The 23,046-nt window shown below is 33.1% G+C and overlaps 2 protein-coding genes across 2 annotated transcripts; both read left to right on the top strand.

The window, feature by feature from the left end:
- The first annotated feature begins 9 nt into the window (after positions 1-9).
- On the top strand, positions 10-15,146 carry LOC123694853. The gene is made up of 11 exons (XM_045640451.1): positions 10-1,042; positions 1,252-1,381; positions 2,748-2,913; positions 3,236-3,416; positions 3,700-3,817; positions 8,975-9,095; positions 10,132-10,251; positions 10,528-10,666; positions 11,515-11,664; positions 12,108-12,225; positions 12,578-15,146. The coding sequence occupies exons 1-11, from the start codon at positions 135-137 to the stop codon at positions 12,830-12,832; spliced, it is 2,406 nt and encodes an 801-aa protein (XP_045496407.1). The 5' UTR covers positions 10-134; the 3' UTR covers positions 12,833-15,146.
- A 1,210-nt stretch (positions 15,147-16,356) lies between these two features.
- LOC123695070 (mitochondrial pyruvate carrier 1) lies at positions 16,357-19,019 on the top strand. Its single transcript, XM_045640769.1, has 4 exons — positions 16,357-16,462; positions 16,752-16,821; positions 17,047-17,147; positions 18,616-19,019. The coding sequence occupies exons 2-4, from the start codon at positions 16,757-16,759 to the stop codon at positions 18,786-18,788; spliced, it is 339 nt and encodes a 112-aa protein (XP_045496725.1). The 5' UTR covers positions 16,357-16,462; positions 16,752-16,756; the 3' UTR covers positions 18,789-19,019.
- The last annotated feature ends 4,027 nt before the right edge of the window (positions 19,020-23,046 follow it).

Raw genomic sequence — 23,046 nt, 5'->3', positions numbered from 1 at the left:
CAAATCAACATTCTCAAACATTTTTGGCCGTTGTGATTGTTTTATTTTATTTTATAATCATGAATTAAATTCTTATCAAATGATCAAGACTGCAGTTTATCAGTTTTTTATACAAATAAAGTAACTGATTTAGAATGGAAAAGTTTAATAGTACAATTCTGTTAATATCCCTTTGTGCATTATTGTGGGGTGTGGCCGGTCAATATGAGTGGCAAATACGCGATAGTTTTGATGAAGTTCGGGGTAAAATGGATAAAGTTAAACCAGACAATTGTTACATTACACATTTAGATGACCTTTTCTTGCCCGATGATTCTGTGTCTCACCATCCCGATGTCAAAGAAATAAACATTAACCCCGTATTTCCAAATCGTACGGCTATGTTGCATTTACACAACATGGTGATGAATCGTGCGTTCTTCTGGAGTTACATCCTCCAGTCTAGGTTTATTCGTCCAGCGATTAACGATACTTACGATCCAGGCATGATGTACTATTTCCTCTCGTCAGCTGCCGATGTGTCTTCGAATCCTTACATTAACGCTAGTTCTATATATTTTTCACCAAACATGTCATATACATCGTCATACAGAGGATTCTTCAACAAGACAATGCCGCGATTTGCGCCCAGAGCGTTCAGAGCTGACGATTTCAATGATCCCGTACATTTGCAGAAGATATCAACAATGAACACTTTCTATGTTGAGGATTTAGGAGCATTCGATCCTAATAGCTTATCGAAGGATTACACGTCGGATTTCTATCGTATAAATGAGTGGTATCAGAAGTGGTTGCCTGACAGAGTTGACAAAAGGCACGATACAAAGACAACTTACCAAGTTGAGATTCGTTACGCAAATAATACGAATGAGACATTCACATTTCACGGTCCCCCTGGTAATGATGAAGTTCCTGGACCAGTGAACTGGACGAGACCATATTTTGACTGTGGAAGGTTGAATAAGTGGCTGGTGGCTGCAGTATCTCCTGTGGCTGATATTTATCCCCGACACACACAGTTTAGACATATTGAATATCCAACGTAAGTATACGCTTCATATCAATGTTAAATATTCAAAATTATGATTATTGAGTGTAATTTCTAATAAGAAAAGATAGGTTATGCCTTTATATAAGTATTTGCGGTTCAATTTTCATGATGAAAGTCTATATTTTATAAACCAGATTGTTTCAATAATATTTGCTTAGAACCTATTAATTATTCATTGAAATATTTGCAATTATCCACAGTTATACTGCGGCAGTTGTGATGGAAATGGATTATGACAGAATAGATATAAATCAGTGTCCGCCGAGCCAGGGGAATGATAAACCGAACAGATTCGCTTCTACAGCACGATGTAAAGAAGAAACTACAGAGGTATGATTTGTTTTTACTTTAATTATAAGATTAATTAATGAAAGTTTAATTCATTATATTGTATATTGTCCAATTAGTTTAGACCATCAAGTTTTTGATTTCTGTATGTTTTTTATTATAATATGATGAATTTCCCTTTAAAATTTGTTTTTTTCAACTAGACATTTTTCAAATATATTTCAGAGTAGTTTTAAGCTTTGTTTATCTAGTTGTTTTTAAATATCTAAGAATAAATTCCAAATAGACATAAGCAATATTAATAAAACAATTGAGTCGATACATATCAAACTCCGGTAAGTCCATTATAACAGAAATGTGGGAATCGAGGTATTTTTAATAACTTAAAAAAACAATATGTTTGGACCTTTATAATTCATGACGGATATAATATAATACATTAGAATTATTTTTACGAAGAAAAAGAAATGTATTACTTGATGATTATGCCACAAAATTAGATTTAAATCTGGACATACAGGCGTTTGATAAATACCAGCAAAACTTACCGGGTTTTGAAAAACATCGTCTTGGACTTACAGGAATTTGAAAAATCTCTAATGGACTTACAGGGATTTGATAGAACTCAGTTTTGGGACGTACTGAGGTGGTGGAAATGGGTAGATAGTTTGTCGCGTTGTAAGTATAGGACATTAAAATAAAATATGTAAATTAAAAGATACAAATTATTATTATTATTAACCTTCATCATCCCACTGCTGGGCAAAGAGAGGGGTCAATAAATCAAAACGGTTGAAAAAATCTCAGTACGGCCCTGGGCTTCATGGCTGGAAATAACTACTGTGCGTGTGCTGTGCGTCAGTTTCATTTAACTTTTAGCTGTTTTCTGAGCCTTGTCTGTTTTAGCTTTTGGTATTGTTTTTTTCCTTGCTTTGTCTAGAACCACCACCTCTATAGTAAAACTGTTTTCTTCCATCATTTATCAATTAAAACGATTTCTAAGCATTGGTCACACATGTTAGCTTCAACAAAATTGAGAGAAATGGCAGCCATTTTAGTGCCATACTGCGCTGTGATTGGTCGAAATGGACTTACCTGAGTTTGATAAACCACTGTCGATGGACATACCGGAGTTTGAAAAAAAATATTAACTTTAAACCTTATTTTAATAAAGATACGATTGACTTACCTAACTTTGAAAAGTACAGACTGGTTTAGTTTTACAATTCAAAATTGGCGCCATTGTTATCTCAATTTTGGCGGGGAGTGGACTTACCGGAGTTTGATATGTATCGACTCAATTTGCAATTGACAACTCAAATCTCATAGAAAAAGGCGAAATTATGACAAAATAATACCAAAAAGAATTGATAAAACATCCATAACTTAATCTTTTTATCATTTACAGTGTGAACCCCTCCACGGTTGGGGTTTCCGACGTGGTGGCTACCAGTGCCGCTGTAGACCCGGCTACCGTCTACCCAGCATCATCAGACGACCATATCTCGGAGAAATTGTTGAAAGGGCAACGTCTGATCAGTACTATAACAACTTCGATTGTATGCCTATTGGATGTAAGATTATTTATTATATTTACTTATTTAGGGTGCAAATTTGCATCTTTACTCTTTAGAGCTGCATTATTTATCTTTTTTCCCTAGATAACTAGTAAATGAAATTTCAGCAGCTGTTATTATTAGTGTAAACTGTAGACTATATAAATGTATGATATTGTATTTAGAAGTTCAATATTTAGATTTAAGAACTTTTGAACATGCATCACAATCATAGTTATTTCGTAAGCATATCTTTCAAATGTATAAATCGTTCGAATTTAGACTAATTCCATATACGCAACCAATTGCTATATTTTTAATGTTTCTTTCGTTTGTTTAGGGATCCAACGTCTTCCTGTTCAATGGGAGAAGGCTCATCCTTTCATCAGAGCAATATACGCAGATAGATATTACGAGTATGTGAACGCTACGAGTGGACCAGCAGCGCTACATACTGAAAGGGTCAATGTGTACGAAGTACTGAACTTTATTAGAGGAGTGCAGCCGCATAATTGTTCTCTGTAAGTTTATAAGATTAATTAAATAGTTTACTATTCAAATAGAGTTTGTGAGGATGGATGAATACAAATACTACAGAACCGATTACAATGAAATTTGGTTTGATAATTCCATCCCCTTTTTCAATCGCATCAAATTTTTTTATTAAATCTTCTCCTTTCCCAAGACTTCTATATCTGTACTTATATTATCTTTTTAACATGCGAAAATATCTATGTAAAGTCGCAAAACTTTGTTACAAAATATTTTAAATATCTATTTACTATTAAAAATGATTACTTCCAGATATAATCCATCAGACTTATTCCTGAACGGTGACATAGCGTTCGGCGCAGAGGAGCAATTTGAGAACCAAGCTAAAATGGCCGTGCGTCTGGCTAACTTTATCAGTGCTTTCTTACAGGTAAATTATAATTAGTGTTGATATATTGTAATGTTTATAGAAACAAAATTCGATATAAATTATTTGTTATGTATCTTTGCTTAGTTGACCCTTTCAAATGTATAAAAGGACAGAAAGAAAATCTAATTGAATCATGAAATACCATATTTTAAGAATCTGTTGTTTCGTATTTTCTAAGAAAATGAAAAACAGTTCTATGCGATGCAAATATAAAAAAGATCGATTCCGCGCCATTGTGACGACATAGCTGTTAAGGACGCTATAACGTATTTTTACAAAAACACGCTGTTTTTCGGTACCATTTTAACTTAAAGCAATTACACGTGAGAACATAGTAATATCTTAATTTAAAGATAATATATTCAGCTCTACGTTCATCTTATAAAAATTGTACGACGTCATACAAAATTGTCGCTGAAATACGTTTTTTCCATCACAATAAACGCATAAAATGCAAAAAAATGGGGTCTAAACCGGTACCATTTTAGGAAAATTAAGAGCCTAATCTATCTTCTTAACTATATCTTATTGAGGGATATATAGTCCTTTATATATGGTGTAATTTTTATGAATCTAAATCAAAATTTTATTTCAATAATGAGCTAAATTAAAAATACTTGTCGATTTCTTCATACATTTTGTTCTCGCGGTTCGTCAGACCGCGCTCAGAAGCGCTCTTGGAAGGACGGGTGTATCGCTCCTCGTGCCAAAAATAAAAACGAAATAAAAAAGATTACCTAGTGCACACTAAAAGTTTTGCGTTTCTAGCCACCCATAAATGTTTGAATTTTGAATGTTATATTTTTTTAACCTATGAAGTCTCATAAGTTGAGGAAAAAAAAATTTGGCTGGAAGCTCGTGTCAATTTTTTTTTATCTCAAGTTGAAGTCCGTTGTCCGTAGCAAAAACGGAACTAACACGAAACAATTTTAGGGCGATGATTTTTGATGATTTTAAAAGTTCGTTTTCTCCGAAAGCTTGCACTGCACGCCTTCAAAATACTTTTGGGAGGGAAGCACCTTATTTGAGCACTGTAAGGCATTGATATGCTGAATTTCATCGCGGCCGTGTTTCTCTTCATGATGAAAGTCGTGAAGGTCGACCCTCAACTGCGATCACGGAGGAAAATATGGCTACCATCAGACGACTAATTTAAGAAAATTGCCATATCACTTATTAGGAGATTCGAGGACATCTGGGGATTGGTATGAGACAAATTCAGAAAATTTTACATGAACATTTCAAAGTTAGGAAGCTTGGTTGCCGGTGAATTGCTCCCAAACTCACTCCAGAACAAAAACGACATCGAGTAGATTGGTGTTAAGAAATGCAATTAAAGTACAATTACGGACATTCTAATGCCGTGTATAATATCGTGACAGGACATGAAATATGTATATATGGTTATATTCCAGAAAGAAAACACCAATATTCTTTGTGGGTGTTTGAAAGTGACAGCAAACCAACCAAATTGAGGCAGGCGAGAAGGGTTGGCAAACAAATGATTGCATTATTTTTCTCTTAGACGAATCCTGTCTGCACTATCCCACTTGAGTAACAAAAGACTGTTAATGCCGAGTGGTACACCACTATTTTTTGCCCAATGTCTTAGAAAAAATAAGAGAAAAGCGACCTAGAAGTCGCATCTTGTTGCACCATGACAGTGCTTCGGCGCACACCGCGAACAAAACAAAGTCATTTTTGGCTACTGAAAACATAGAGCACATGACTCATGCCGCACGCAGTCCTAACCTAGAACCTTGCGATTTCTTCCTTTTCCCAAAAATCTATGATTCAATGAGTGGTTCGACATTTACGAGGCCAGAAGAGGCCGTGGTTGCTTTCAAACAGCACGCAGAAAACATACCCTCAGACCAATGGTCCTCATGTTTCCAGAAATGTTTTGAACGGATGAAAAAGTGTTTTAAATGTAACGGAGAATACTTTAAAAAGTAGTAAATATAATATTGGACAAATAAATTGTTTTGTTTATTAGTTACGCAAAACTTTCAGTGTGGCCCACGTATTGTGCGTGCACTGTCTTTTTCGTGATTTGAAATATTTGATACTTTATATGAGTAAAGTTCTGTATAAGTTTCATATTCCAATTATTTGTTATTTAAAATTATGTTTTTAAAATTACCTTGCCTGAGATCCTCTTTTTTATGGGTTGTTGAATAGATTGGTGGGGTAAAACAATTCAAGATGGCGTCGACGAAAATTTGGCTTTTTTTCGTGATGGGTGTCATTTTCATAGTTTTTGGGGTAGCTATTACCGAATATGAGGTCAAAACTGAAATCCAAGATGGCGCCGACGAAAATTTTACATCTTTTCGTCATAGGTGTCATTTTCATGGTTTTTGGGGTAGCTATTAACGAATATGAGGTCAAAACTATAATCCAAGATGGCGCCGACAAAAATTTTACATCTTTTCGTCATGGGTGTCATTTTCATGGTTTTTGGGCTAGCTATTAACCAATATGAGGTCAAAACTGAAATCCAAGATGGCGCCGACGAAAATTTTACATCTTTTCGTCATGGGTGTCATTTTCATGGTTTTTGGGGTAGCTATTAACGAATATGAGGTCAAAACTATAATCCAAGATGGCGCCGACGAAAATTTTACATCTTTTCGTCATAGGTGTCATTTTCATGGTTTTTGGGGTAGCTATTAACGAATATGAGGTCAAAACTATAATCCAAGATGGCGCCGACAAAAATTTTACATCTTTTCGTCATGGGTGTCATTTTCATGGTTTTTGGGGTAGCTATTAACCAATATGAGGTCAAAACTGAAATCCAAGATGGCGCCGACGAAAATTTTACATCTTTTCGTCATGGGTGTCATTTTCATGGTTTTTGGGGTAGCTATTAACGAATATGAGGTCAAAACTATAATCCAAGATGGCGCCGACAAAAATTTTACATCTTTTCGTCATGGGTGTCATTTTCATGGTTTTTGGGGTAGCTATTAACCAATTTGAAGTCAAAACTAAAATCCAAGATGGCGCCGACTAAAAATTTGACATCTTTTCATCATGGGTGTCATTTTCATGGTTTTTGGGATAGCTATTAACGAATATGAGGTCAAAACTATAATCCAAGATGGCGCTGACGAAAATTTGACATTTTTCGTGATGGGTGTCATTTTCATGGTTTTTGGGGTAGCTATTAACGAATATGAGGTCAAAACTAAAATCCAAGATGGTCGTCGAATTTCAAGATGGCGTCATGGTAATACTGTCGCGTTATGGAGCAAGGCGGCGATTTTGGTATCTATGAATCTCGCCCAAGAAGTTTCACTCCTAACACGTTTTCTCGGCACACACGTTCTTTTTTATTTTATTCTCTTTGTTTAAATGTTTTAGATAAACTTTTTTTTAAATAAAGTTTAGCGAATATATTTAAAGAATATATTTAAAGTTAATAATATCTGTCAGAATATTAACATTATTGCCACAGAGTTGCGTTTTATATTAAATTTCTAAATATGCATTTCAATGTTCTTTAAAATTGTTTTTTTTTTAAGACTTTCTACAAAACTGTGGTTGTTAACGTTTTTGTTATTTTATTTAAGTTTACTTTAAAGGAGTAAGAAAAATATACCTAATTATCGACGGTTACATTGGGGATTTGGTAATAGCTGACTCAAAAACTTTGAAAATGACACCCATGCCGAAAAGATGTAAAGTTTCGTCGACACCATCTTCGATTTTAGTTTTGACCTCATGTTGGTTAATAGCTACCCCAAAAACCATGAAAATGACACCAGTGTCGAAAAGATGTAAAATTTTCGTCGGCGCCATCTTGGATTTTAGTTTTGACCTCATATTGGTTAATAGATACCCCAATAACCATGAAAATGACACCCATGACGAAAATATGTAAAATTTTCGTCGGCGCCATCTTGGATTTTAGTTTTGACCTCATATTGGTTAATAGCTACCCCAATAACCATGAAAATGACATCCATGAAGAAAATATATAAAATTTTTGTCGGCGCCATCTTGGATTTTAGTTTTGACCTCATATTCGTTAATAGTTACCCCAATAACCATAAAAATGACACCCATGAAGAAAATATATAAAATTTTTGTCGGCGCCATCTTGGATTTTAGTTTTGACCTCATATTGGTTAATAGCTACCCCAAAAACCATGAAAATGACACCCGTGACGAAATGATGTCAAATTGTCGTCGGCGCCATTTTGGATTTTAGATTTGACCTCATATTGATTAATAGCGACTCCAACTCCTTGAAAATGACACCCATGACGAAAAGATTTCAAATTTTCGTCGGCGCCATCTTGGATTTTAGTTTTGACCTCATATTGGTTAATAGCTACCCCAAAAACCACCCACATTTGCAAATGTGTTTGCTACTTAGGAAAAGTTCAGATTTAAAGATATAGGTAATGTGAATGTGTGGTAACGAATTTAATTTATTTCATTCCGACTGTTTCTCGAAATAACATACATTTACTAAGAATTGCATACAATGCCGGGTTTAATATATTGCCGGTAACATAATATTATGTATGATAATAATTCTTAAAAAAGTATTTTATACATTTCTTAAAAAGCTTCGATATTGTATACAATAATACAATTCATATTCAAATTGTTGTAAAATAGTCACACTTTTTTAAGTTGGTTGAATACACTAAAATACTTATAAGGATCGTACCTACTAATAATAGTAACAAAATGAATTTTTAAAGTTCCCAGTAATCTTCTGGAATCAATTTCAATAAAAATATAAAAAAAAAATAATAATATCAAGTATGAAGATGGTCTATAAAATGGAATGCGCTATGTTTACGTCTTTTACGTGAGCGTGATGTTCCCGCGAACCACGTGGCGACGTTAGATACCTAAATTTGAGTAACGCAGATTTGTGACAGCGTCCTTAAATCAAACGTCTAATAATGTTTGTTTTTAACTTTAAAAACAGCTGAAATGAAGTAAACCAGTATTTCATAATAAATCGTATTTTTCAAAAGACACATTTAAAGGTAATTGACATTTCTATTTTTGGATACATAGATTGCATCATAATATTACTAGCTTTCGTCCGCGGCTTCGACCGCGTCTACTGTTCCTTTAGCAAATTCAATAATATATTGTTCCACATAATAACACAATAATTCTATACAGGTGTCAGATCCAAAAGAGGTGTTCAGTGGTACTCGAGTGGCTGACAAGCCTCTAACGGAAGACCAGATGATCGGTGAAACACTGGCTATAGTGCTCGGAGACTCCAAGATCTGGTCAGCTGGTGAGTGGCCTTATATTAACTGACTTAAAAAAAAGCCGTGTGGCACTCGGAGACTGCCACGGTAAAGCATAGCATAAAAAGTATCACCGCTTGGCCGGTCAGAGTGGGGGTGTTAGGTTATTTAGTTACGGATTTTTTACATTCGGTCGCCGCACATAAGGCCCGAGATAGAAGCTATGTAATAGCTTAAAAAGGATAAGGTTCATAATTGAGTAATATTTTTTGTAATAAGAGTTGAATTGAGTTGAATAAAATTAAAATTTTCTTTTATATATCAATTAATTTATTACAAATAACGAACAAACGAAATAAAACGTACGCAAAAACGTACGTAAATAAAACGCAGATATCAAAAAAACTTTAAACTGTTATATACTTTCGTTATCAGTTTAAAGTTTTTTGATATCTGTAATAGTTACGGAATAATCGCCTGTGCACACTTAACGATAACACCCTGTATATTATGTAGTTTGTTCCTGTGTGATTTTTCATTGTCTAAAGTAAGGCCAACGAGAAGCGATATAAAAGGTCATTCACCTAAAAAACAACTGTGGCGTTGACAATCTAATATCTATCTCTTTCCATCTTGTGCCTTTGTCGTAATGTCTCGTTCTCCTGGCAAAAACATAACAACGTCAAGACGGATTCGCCAACATTCGGGCGGCATTTTTATAATTCTTATATTATATTTTATGATTCAGAAAATTATTATTATTCGCGTTATTTAATTTAAATCTACATTATACAATAATTCAAATTATGATAAAATTTATAAAAATAGACTATGCTTTTTGGTAGGTATTATTACAATTTGTCGGATATTTTTTAAAACTATATAAATCCAACTTTCAAAAAGTTACGTACCCCTGCAAGTCCCAATGACCTTGCATGTGTTTTGTTTACATTTGGTATCGCTCCTCGTTGGACGTACTTTATATATTATGTATGAGTTAATATTGTATGTGTTTTTTTTTAATATCAATGAAATAATGTAAAATAATAATGCCTTTAATTCATTTCATCTTTATTTAAACAGGTACATACTGGGACCGTAATAAGTTCACGAATCGTACGATGTTCGCGCCATTCGCGTACAAAACTGAACTGAACACGAGGAAATATAAAGTTGAAGATCTTGCACGATTGAATAAAACTGGTAAGACCTTTAATTACTGAAATCCTATTCTTCTAATATAATAATTATAATTAGTTTTACTAATGCGAAAGTTACTCATTCACAGTGTAACCATTGAATGAATTTTGATAATTTTTGGTAGTGATGTAGCTTATGAAACAGAATAACTAATGATCTATAGAAATATTTTATTTATTCCGTGGGTGGGACCACGGTGAAATAAATAAAAAAAAATGTCTTTAATAAATTAGTATAGGCTAAAATTATTACTTTGAATCTATAATATTATATTTGCAGAGGAGATGTACACAAACAAACCCTGGTACCAATTCCTGAAGCAGCGCTGGTCGACCAACTTCGATAGTTTGGAGAAATACTTCTTGAAAATGAAGATCCGAGACGATGAGGTGGGACGCTACTTGAAGCAATATGAGAGGTATGCTTATTATTTTTATAGAAGTGTTACAAACACACGTGTCAGAAGTAAAATTTCTTTGGCAAGATTCAAAGTTATCAAAATCGTGACGTAATTACTCCATGACGTGACGGTATTTCCATGACGCAACCTTGAAATTTTACTCTCAAAAACCTCTTGAAAAAATTCAAAATTCAAATACGAATGTATAATTCAGTCATTCAGATATTATATAACTAGCTTCCGCCCGCGACTCCGTCCGCGCGGATGTCGGTCTTTGCATGGATGGTTTATTTCTCCATTTTGAGTAACTCGGACAATGACATCTTATAAATATCTATTGGACCCAAATACGGCTAGGTCTATAATAATACGCAACGCGCAACGTGTGTTCGCGGTACCTACTACAGAACAACGTCTTTGGATAACTGAAAAATTGAGATTAATTTTTTTTCTACGTATTTTTCCAGGATAAAAAGTATCCTATTTTACGCCCAGGATAATAAGGTATAATTATACCAAGTTTCATCGAAATCGAACCGGTAGTTTTCACGTGATGTCTTCACATACAGACAGACAGACAGACAGACAGACAGACAGACAAAAATTTTTTTAATCACATATTTGGGTTTGGTATCGATCCAGTAACACCCCCTGCTAGTTATTTTTTCAATATTTTCAATGTACAGAATTGACCCTTCTACAGATTTATTATATGTATAGATATTTCATTAATTTAAGATCAATTCTTTCAAACTAAAACTACATTTCCTTTTTTTCGCAACTTTTATGTCATGTTTCAATGAGATTTAGATTATTTTCTATACACTTAAAAGAAAAATAATTAAATAAATGTTCTATATCACCAGGTACCCCACATTCTACCGCGCGGCTAACATTGCTCACGGGCATTGGACACAGCCGTACTACGATTGCACGGGGCCGGTCAAACAGTGGGTCGTTACATACGCGTCGCCGTTCTTCGGCTGGGACAGCGTGAAGGTCAAGCTGGAGTTCAAGTGAGTGGGCGGCTTTATTTTCGAAATGTAATGTGACAGATGTAAATGGCGGTTTTATTTTGGATTTTGGTTTGACAGGTGTGAATGGCGGCTTTATTTTTGGAATGTGAGGTGTGAATGGCAGTGTTATGCACAATTTTTTTTGTATGAATTTATGGCACGTGAATTTGGGTGCAAATGAACCTTTGCAATGGGACCTTTAATGTTTTAATTATTTTATTTGGTGTGGTTAATTGTGTGGTGTGTGTATGGACATTTATTGGAAGATAGTGTAGTAGTTTGAAAAGTGAATGAGAGTTTTTCAATTAAATTGTGAATGTTTGGAGTATGGATACTTAAATTTTTCGAAAAAATTCGGCTCATCAAATTTATTGTACATGTTATGTGTGGTAAATCATCCTATTATAGATCTTGTTAGCCTATAAATAAAACTTCTTTTTCAGAGGTGTAGTCGCAGTTACGATGTCTCTAATGGCGCTAGATATAAACCAATGTCCGGACAAGTACTACGTGCCCAACGCGTTCAAGAGTACGGACAAGTGTGATAGGACCTCTTCTTATGTGAGTAGCTTCTATATAAAATAATATTTATTTCCTTTCATTTCATTCCATTCCATTTATGTCTTTATTTTTAGGTCATAGTAATAGTCACATTTGTTACATTGCTATAAATGTTGTTATTTTAGGGTTTTATATTTGTTACATTGTTGAGCTGCAATTATTATGAAAAGCAACGAATTGTTGCGTGTCCGCTCTTTTGGTAGGTATACACGGACAAACTCATTACCATTTATATTAGTAATATATAAATTCTGACTCTGCTTCTGTGTTCTGTAACAAATACAACTAATTTAAAAAAAATAAATTATATTAACATTGAACACTATACAATAACACATACCTAAAATTTCAGTGTGTACCAATACAAGGTCGCGGGTTCGAGGCCGGCGGTTACAAATGCGAATGCCTCCAAGGCTACGAGTATCCCTTCGAAGACGAGATCACATACTATGATGGCCAGATTGTGGAAGCGGAGTTCCAGAACATAATTCTGGATAAACAGACACGTATAGATATGTTTAAGTGTAGATTGGCTGGTGCAAGTGCTATACAGAGCAGTTTTATTATAGTTTTGACAGTTTTGGTACTGTTGATCAAGTTCAGGTAAGAGAAAATGATGAATTATACCCGACTGTGTAGATTTAAAATAAGATAGAAAGAGAATATTTAGCACTTACCTTCACGTTAAAAGGATGTAATGCAGGATGTTATTGTAACATTGCTTTTTTATGGAGAAAAAATGGATATATTTTGTGCGGGAAATAAACGCCGCACTGTTATCCAGTGTAATGTTTTTTGCATTTAATTATAAATCCTATTGTAATATCTCAAATATGACATTAAAAAAATGCATAGCTTCTATCGCGGGCCTTGAGCGCGGGGACCGAATCGAGAAATTCCGTAACGAAAAAACCTCACGCTCCCCACTCCGACGGGCGGAGGTGTGGCTTGAAGGCATAGCATGCAATAGCGCAACCGCGGCAGTCCCCGAGTGACACACGTCATTTTTGTAGTTTGATCAAGCCATTTTGGCGTGCCAAAGACTAACATACTTTTGATAAGCACAGTCGGGTAAAGTGACACAGTGATTTAGTTTTGAAACATGATTTTATTGATATTAGGTACAATTTCTATGTAAAGTGGAAAAGACAAATATATAATAATTATATAGTGATTGAGAGAATTCATGAATTGAATAAACAATCATTTTTTGTAACAATGGCAGCATGTACAACAGAAACATTAGTAAATAAGAATACAATATAAAATTGTATATCAAGTTTGTACCTTATTATGTATGTTATTAGAAAAAAAAAAATGTTTTTATTCTGATTTATAGAGATTTCACAAATCTATAACGATAGCACATTTCATCCTATAAGTTTTTGAAGTGAAACTTTATCGGGGTTGGACAAAAATTTAGTGTAACATTTTTGCGTTACGCTGTAGGCGTGACATTTTTGCGTTACGCCGTAGGCGTGACGTTTTCGCGTTACGCCGTAGGCGTGACATTTTTGCGTTACGCGTCAACTTTTTCATATTCCTAAGTTTCACTTCTTACGTGTGTACTCTAGTACACGCACATATTTTTTTTATTAGAACGAAACAAAATGACTTATTTTTCCGAATCTCAGGGATATGTTCATTTGAATGATCCATTTTCGGTGCAGAATGTATTGAATTTTGATTAGAATTACGATTATTTTAACATTCCAGTTTTACACAAAAGGCAATTTGTACTTTTATGAGACAGAAAACTAGTGCAGTTTTTTTTTGTCTATTTTGCATGCATTTTTATCGTTATCGATGAAGTTTTTGAAAAATAATAGCAAATAATAACCATGCGAAATTTTATAAAATCGATTCAGTAGTTTGACGAAATTTCGCGTGATTTGAAAGATTTTTTATTTTTTATCTTTGGTCTTTCATGTTTATAATTATTGAAACATTAAAATGCCTCTTTTTATAGTGTCGTAATTTTTAGACTGATTACATATACATTAAGAATCTCATATTAGAATCATGTTATTATAAGTGAGCTATATCTAATTGTATTATATTCCTTTATATTTCTTAAAAATAACAATGTTTACTTTTGTAACAAATGTAATTGTATTATTTGTATTTCTATATGCATTTACCGTTGTTTTTTAATGTTTATAATACAGCTACTAGGAAGTATAAATTGTGAATAAGGACTTTTATGTTAGAATGACAAATTCATAGACATAGGTTACACGCTCAGTCTGGCGTCAGTTCAGTCCATCAGTTTGATCCGGCTTAGACTGATGCCAGAATGATGGATGAAAAACACGGTATATTCTGAACCATCAGTCCGTCAGTCAACCGGTTAGACGATAATAATTCTCCCGTCATTCTGAGCAGACTGATGGACTGAACCAAGACTGAACTGACGCCAGACTGAGCGTGTAACCTATGTCTTAGTGTAAGAGATGAAAAATGATCAAATTGTTTCGATCATTTAGTAGTTTCAATAAACCACATAAGATCTACTTTCAGACCAACTGGTTTGCGTCATAAAGCAGTTGTAAAGCCTAAAAAAATTCAAAAGTATTGTTAATCAGACCATACTATCTACATACAAAATATCATTCAACAAAATTGATACTTATTTTATAAGCACTTTAGTTAGAAAAATCAATTATTGTTCCATAAACGTAGGTACAATGTTTACTTTTGTAATTAATATATAACCTTACTGGTCTATGTAATTAGAATGAAGATTTATAAGTTTAGAAAAAGCCCATGTTACTTATATTGTTACACAAGTAGGGTTTTATAAATTGAGAAGACAGATTTTGTCAATGTATTTTATTATTCTTTGATTTCATTTGCCAGTGAATATTCCAAGGTGATATTGAATCCGTCCATACTGTGCCTTTAATAAATATTTTACAAATTATACGCTTTTTATTTTATCTTCCTATGACATAGACTTCGTCTGACATTCTGAAAAATAAAAATTAATTATTTTCATCTGAAATAAAATACAATATTATTGCTTGAAGTGGTAAAATCTCACTAATAGGATTTGTGTTTATAATTACATTTATTTAGCAAGTCGACGTTGTAAAAAATATAAAATGATCTTCTTTTGCAAGTTCATTAAGCTTTTACTGATTGGGTTTAACTGGAGCGATAACAGTAAAATACTAAAACGACATAAAAAAAGAACAAGAGTTAGTCTTGGGTTTTTTTTTAATAATCATATTATATATCTACCCCGGATGTATTATTGTAGAAAACATGTATTTAGTAGTATTTCCTAGTGTTTGATGTACTTTTTAGCCGACTTAAAAAAAAGGAGGAGGTTATCAATTCGGCCGGTATTTTTTTTAGTATTAGATTTTAAAAGGAATTTAGATGTTGTATGATATAAAAATTGCAGATTTTTAAGGATAGGTATTGGGTGAAAATGGTGAAAACTACGTACGTTTGTTGAGCTATTACAATGCTACGAATGTAGACCAGTGCACCGACTAAGCCTAAGTACAGAGTTATGTAGATAAGCATGTAAATTATAACCAGAGTTCGGAGGAAGCCCATCGTTGGGCTATAACGTCTCTTTTATCATTTTGGTTTGGTATTTTTTGACATTTTTTACTTTTGTGAATTATTTTTGGTTATTGTTTGTTTTAATTTTTGATCAAAGTTTAATGACAATGTCAGTTAGCTATTATTATTTTAATTTCGAAGATTTTTGATATTCGAGTACACGGTGAGTACTGAGTTCATGTGTGAATACTTGGTGAATACATATTTATAATTATTTTTTATAAGAGTTTTTATTTAAGGACTGAGGACTAAGGCTTAGAAGTAAGACTAGGCGTTTCGCGTTATGGGTAGGTAGGTAGGTAGGTACCTAGCTAGAGTTACAGATATATTTGAAATTGCCGCGTTCTGTGTAGTCGTTTAGAAATACATATTTTCTAACAACCGTAGTTCGTTTTTGAAATGAGTTATTTTCATTTTTTTTATGAAAAGTGTATCAATTAATTTAAAATACGGATGAATTGGTTAATAGCACTTTGGTTAATAGGTATATTTCTAAACGCAATCGCTACGTGCTTTATCTTATCAGTGACACTTGTCATTGGAAGTGACAGATCATAGAAGAGAAAAATTTACAGTGACGAGAAAAGTAGACGTAACTTCGATTTATAGTAAATTAAAAACATCAATAAATACAGATAAAAATCTTATTGACTTAGAAAAGGTTGGTTCTTATTGCATTGTACTTTTATTTGTTGTTTTCGACCTTTCTCTTATTCAGAGATTTGTTTTATAGCCTTGACTTCTATGAAGTGATCGAGGACTTATAGAACACATATTAATTTCCATACTTGAAATTATATAAAGCATGTATTTTATATATGCAGGGTTATCTAATTTATACAATTACAAGTCGTAGATAAGAGATCGTGAAACAGTTTTTTACGTTAGTCTATACGATTAATAATTTTTTATAATTGTATATTAATTAATAATAAAATAAAACGTTTCAGGAAAAATGTCGCTGGTAAAAAAATTATTCGATCAGCTGAAAAGCAAAGAATTTCGGGAATATTTAATGAGGTATGTACATTTTTTTGGTATAGAATAAAGATAATAATATAATATCTAATTGTGTAATAATAATTATCTGTGTCTGAAAAACAGCTCTGTTTTGGACAGCAGTAGCTGAGATGCAGCCTTTAGCTTCTACTACTTTGTACTTTATAAGAGAAGCAATAATAAAAAAAAAATATAGTTACATACTGAAAAAAAAAAAATTATTAAAAAAGAAGCATTATATTCCAGCACACATTTCTGGGGTCCAGTTGCGAATTGGGGAATACCGATAGCTGCTATTGCTGACACAAGAAAGGACCCTAAATTCATCAGTGGCAAAATGACATTTGGTAAGTATTTAATTAACTACAAACTACAAAGAAAAACCCTCATAGTTCCCGTTCCTGTGGGATTTTCGGCATAAAACCTGTCCTATGTGTTAATCCAAGTTACCCTCTCCCTCTATATATAATTTCATTGTAATCGGTTCAGTAGTATTTTCGTGAAATAGTAACATACAAACACACATCCATCACAAACATTCACATTTATAATATTATATATTTGATTAATAAACAGATTTTTTTAAGTCCCTTCTCTCTCTGTCACCAGGCCAATCTCATAAATACTGATAGGTTACATAAATACAGTACAGTTACATTGGCTGGCTCACTTGCATTTTTTATAGAAATTAAATATGAATTGGAATTTCATAATATTATATTGTAACTAGCTTACCGACAGCGGCTTCGCCCGCTTTGTCTTAAACCTAATAAATTATATACTTAAACCTTCCTCTTGAATCACTCTATCTATTAAAAAAAAAAACCTCATCAAAATCCGTTGCGTAGTTTTAAAGATTTAAGCATACAAAGGGACATAGGGACAGAGAAAGCGACTTTGTTTTATACTATGTAGTGATATGATAAAGACATATCATTGATGTATTAAATTGATAACTGAGGTATTATATAAGATATCGTGATTTGCAATGTTATCTTTTATGGCATTAAACCCAAAGCCTTATTATCCAAGTATAAAGTTGATGAGATGTTGATAATTTTTATATAAAACTAGCTTTTTGCCCGCGGCTTCACCCGCGTTTTCATAGAAAAACCCGCATAGTTTCCGTTCCCGTGGGATTTCCGGGATAAAACCTATTCTATGTGTTAATCCAAGTTACCCTCTATATGTGTGCTAAATTCCATTGTAATCGGTTCAGTAGTATTTGCGTGAAAGAGTAACAAACACACACACATCCTCACAAACTTTCGCATTTATAATTTTACTAGGAAGGATATAAATGATGATAATAATATTGTGATAACTAATTCAGAAAGTGGATAATACAATTTTATTGTTTGTTGATAATATTTCTGTATTAGTTCTGATTTAAAATGATTTATTACTGTGATAAAGATAAATGTTATCATAAAAGAGACTTTGTTCAATTGATGTTATTCACTATTGAGTATATGAGTGCCTATTCAGTGTATCTAGTTGCTAAGGCATTTTGAATCGTAATTCTAAGCTCAAACTACTGGTCATTCATCCTGGCTCGGCCCTGGTTCATCCCGGTTTACTGTTAAAAAAAATAAAATATGGCATATGACACTCACAGATGAAGTGTCCTTCCATATTAATTTTTTTTAATCCAACACAACATAACATAACAAAAAGTCTCTTTACAATACTAGTATAGATAATAGTATAGTATTATATTATCTGTGGTATACACAAGTGTGTCAGATTCCATAATTCGACAATTTTCATTAAAAAAAGTACATTTTTAATATTTTATTCAACTTTTTATTCCAGCACTCACACTATATTCATTAATGTTCATGAGGTTCGCGTGGAAGGTACAACCTAGGAATCTCCTTCTCTTCGCGTGTCACTTCACCAACGAATGCGCTCAGCTTACACAGGGTGCTCGGTTCATCAACTATCACTATATACAGGGTCCTAACACAAACGAAAAAGTAGAATAATTAGACATACAAAATTGACGTACAATGAACAACTCGACTCACAATCGTTAATTGTCCAAACCAAAACTCTGCCTACGTTTATATTGGGCAGAGTTTTCTAATGAGTAATACAATGGAGTTTGAACATTATTGCTATGAAATAAGGTGTTAATTTGAATGAACGTTATAAACAACGACGCTCTTACATAATATATATTGATGAATAGGCGATTGTAAGACTAGTTGTTTATACTACGTGGGCCACACTGAAAGTTTTGCGTAATTAATAAACAAAACAATTTATTTGTCCAATATTATATTTACTACTTTTTAAAGTATTCTCCGCTACATTTAAAACACTTTTTCATCCGTTCAAACCATTTCTGGAAACATGAGGACCATTGGTCCGAGGGTATGTTTTCTGCGTGCTGTTTGAAAGCAACCACGGCCTCTTCTGGCCTCGTAAATGTCGAACCACTCATTGAATCATAGATTTTTGGGAAAAGGAAGAAATCGCAAGGTGCTAGGTTAGGACTGCGTGCGGCATGAGTCATGTTTTCAGTAGCCAAAAATGACTTTGTTTCGTTGCGGTGTGCGCCGAAGCACTGTCATGGTGCAACAAGATGCGACTTCTAGGTCGCTTTTCTCTTATTTTTTCTAAGATATTGGGCAAAAAAATAGTGGTGTACCACTCGGCATTAACAGTCTTTTGTTACTCAAGTGGGATAGTGCAGACAGGATTCGTCTTAGAGAAAAATAATGCAATCATTTATTTGCCAACCCTTCTCGCCTGCCTCAATTTGGTTGGTTTGCTGTCACTTTCAAACACCCACAAAGAATATTGGTGTTTTCTTTCTGGAATATAACCATTTAGACATATTTCATATCCTGTCACGATATTATACACGGCATTAGAATGTCCGTAATTGTACTTTAATAGCATTTCTTAACACCAATCTACTCGATGTCGTTTTTGTTCTGGAGTGAGTTTGGGAGCAATTCACCGGCAACCAATCTTCCTAACTTTGAAATGTTCATGTAAAATTTTCTGAATTTGTCTCATACCAATCCCCAAATGTCCTCGAATATCCTAATAAGTGATATGCCAATTTTCTTAAATTAGTCGTCTGATGGTAGCCATATTTTCCTCCGTGATCGCAGTTGAGGGTCGACCTTCACGAATTTCATCATGAAGAGAAACACGGCCGCGATGAAATTCAGCATATCAATGCCTTACAGTGCTCAAATAAGGTGCTTCCCTCCTAAAAGTATTTTGAAGGCGAACAGTGCAAGCTTTCGGAGAAAGTGAACTTTTAAAATCATCAAAAATCATCGCCCTAAAATTGTTTCGTGTTAGTTCCGTTTTTGCTACTGACAACGAACTTCAACTTGAGATAAAAAAAAATTGACACGAGCTTCCAGCCAAATTTTTTTATTTCCTCAACTTATGAGATTTCATAGGTTAAAAAAATATAACATTCAAAATTCAAACATTTATGGGTGGCTAGAAACGCAAAACTTTTAGTGTGCACTAGGTACGTCAATGATATACGTAGTTGAATTTAGTTGAATCTTTATTTCGGCCGCAACGAACGGGTAAGGAAAAACTTTGTTGTGAAGTAATATTGTTTTATTGTTATATCGAGTATAAGTGAAATGTTATTAGATGTTGTGTAAAAAGAATTTGATAATATGGATGATTAGATGGAGCATCAATTTGTTGTTATTAAGGCCACTTAAGATCCTATCGAAGGAGATAAATAATCAAAGTAAATGATATAATTCTAAGTGGGTTTATGTTAATATATTTTGTTGCCAGTAGGCACTAAATGTGTTTTGTGTAAAGATTGATTGACCGTCAGTTCTTTTCAAAAGAATTGTCCTTAAATGCATATCGGATCTGAAGAAAACTTAAAAAAAGTATATAATTAAAAGTTATTTATCAATGCTGGTTTAAAAAAAAACCCATTGAATCTTTTGGAGGTAACTTGAGCTGTTAATTATTTTAAGCTCGTTCTTTAATCTATCTCTAATCTCTATGGTACGGTAAACGAATTGAATTGTGCCAATAACTGCCTAATAAAATAATTTATGTAACTGAATTAATTGTTCCATGTTATAATTGTAAGTAGATATCTGTGTTTATGGTTTTAATTTAAAGTTTATTTTCTTTTTAAGTGAACTTATTACAATACGTAATACCTGAGTGAAACTTGGTCATCTTTTTTTTTGGTTTTCTACTACACTAGAATTTTGTGTATTGATATTTGGTGTTGTCTCTGTTTTTATTACTTAGACTTAAGAGAGATAAGTTTGGAACGATTATACGTATTAGAATATAAAAATGTGGCTTATAGTAGCTGACGTCATACCACAGATAACGTAGTTTATTACGGCATTAAAAAATTAAATATTTAAAAAGGATTTGCGCATGCTATACCCGGCGCGGCCTAAGATGATCCCTATGACACTGACAGTTATTCTCAAGAGACAAACTTGTAATGGCGTCACCATTAAATTAGAAACTTAATGGAGGCGTCTAAAAATGGCATTTATTAATTTTTACGTAGCTTTATCCTATTACAATGATATTCCGTTGGAATTATAACAATCCTTATCATTTACGAGAAATTATATCAATCTGACTTTACGTTTACGTCCTTCAAAACTTACATCGTTGGCATTTATCGACTAGTGCGGAAAGTATCGATAAACAAATTTCGATAATGGAAACGAGTTCACATTTTTTCCATGCTTAAGCTATAGTTCATTCACTATTGAATGGAACAGAAGCTCGCAGCATACTTAATTAATAATTACCGTTCGCGTTAATTTACTTACCTATGATAATATAAGTTTTTTAGAAAAATTAAATGGGGGATTCCATTTTCATGATAAAATAATATACACTGTGTTAAACGGGTTAAAAATTACGAGAAAATGATAAGGTGTATTTTTATGTTTTGGAAAACTTTCGTTTTACTTACGTTAAAAATTCATTTTATAATATTTGTAAAAACATGTTTACCGAGGTGGCTGAATGCAAACCACGCCTTTGCCTATAAAATAGTAAAGTATCGACACGATCCATCATACGAGCAATCACTAAGACGAACTGTCATAGGGATCATCTTAGGCCGCGCCGGGTATAATTCCTAAATTGACAAGACGCAATGAGTGTGGTTTATTGCAGTCATTTCTAACTATTTACGTATTGAAAAATAACACGATAACTATTACACTTCTAAGTTTCAATACTTTTAACTAAGTATTGTGTAAAATAAGTAGAAAAGTACTGTGATTCGTACGTACCTACAATATAAGTAACTTATAATGACTATTTTCTAGTTATTACGAAAAGCCTTAAGTAAGCAATTTTATCATTGAATTATATACCTTAAAGGATTTAAATAAGATACAAAATAAGATTTATTTACCAGTGTTGTGAGTCGTTGTGGCCGAAATACAAATGCTGTTATGTACAAAGTTATATTTTTCGAAAAAATTTATAGTGATTAAATTATACTCTATTGTTGATCTGTTATGTATGTTTTTGTGTTCATTTTATTTATATATAGTGTTCATGTAAAATAAATGATAGATGGAATGTTGCCTTTTATTTTAATTCCTCCGTATTTCTTCTCAATTCTACTTCGGAGATGGATAAATCCCAATTTATCCTTCGACGGAGAGAAAACATTGAAATGACGTCATCATCGATTTTATTGCGTGTAAGAAATTATTTAAGCATTATTGGTATAAGAATTACTTATTAAGTGCCATATCTACACTATTGGCTGTAACGAGCAAGTCAACAACATAGATAACAATAGTACATTCAATGCATGTACATAGCAAATCTTAAAACCGTAGCCTAATAATTTATTTTACATTTTAATAGATCAGTTTGTAAATAAAATATACTGATGAACTTTGAACTTCTTTCAGTTTTTTTCAAACCTCAGATATTAAATAGTTAAGATTTTATCGACTTATGAGTCGCTAAGTCGTCGAGTCGTCGAGTCGTCAGCTAAAATTAATTTATCTTCCTCAGTAACGCCCCTTCAATATAATCGTCTACAACAGCACTAACCTAAAAAGTTACATTATTGAAAATAAATAAGTAAGTATGCAAAACTAAATAAAACTGAACACACAATCACTATAAGAATAAAAACTTTTTCATACAAATAGCAGAAAACTTCGCAGTGTTCGACAAATCTGGTTAACTATGTTAAAAGAGTCACAGATTCATAGTTCTCTTGACTCTTGAGTTATT

Source organism: Colias croceus, chromosome 10 (assembly GCF_905220415.1).
Source record: "Colias croceus chromosome 10, ilColCroc2.1".
NCBI classification, from domain to species: domain Eukaryota; kingdom Metazoa; phylum Arthropoda; class Insecta; order Lepidoptera; family Pieridae; genus Colias; species Colias croceus.
Note: the sequence above shows the minus strand (reverse complement) of the source record. Positions and strands in the feature narration are given on the sequence as shown.

Coding starts and splice junctions, on each gene's coding strand:
- LOC123694853 (XM_045640451.1), top strand. CDS start 135: ATGGAAAAGTTTAATAGTACAATTCTGTTAATATCCCTTTGTGCATTA. Junction 9,096..10,131: donor CTCCAAGATCTGGTCAGCTG/GTGAGTGGCCTT, acceptor TTATTTAAACAG/GTACATACTGGGACCGTAAT. Junction 12,226..12,577: donor GTGATAGGACCTCTTCTTAT/GTGAGTAGCTTC, acceptor CTAAAATTTCAG/TGTGTACCAATACAAGGTCG.
- LOC123695070 (XM_045640769.1), top strand. CDS start 16,757: ATGTCGCTGGTAAAAAAATTATTCGATCAGCTGAAAAGCAAAGAATTT. Junction 16,822..17,046: donor TTTCGGGAATATTTAATGAG/GTATGTACATTT, acceptor ATTATATTCCAG/CACACATTTCTGGGGTCCAG. Junction 17,148..18,615: donor CAGTGGCAAAATGACATTTG/GTAAGTATTTAA, acceptor TTTTTATTCCAG/CACTCACACTATATTCATTA.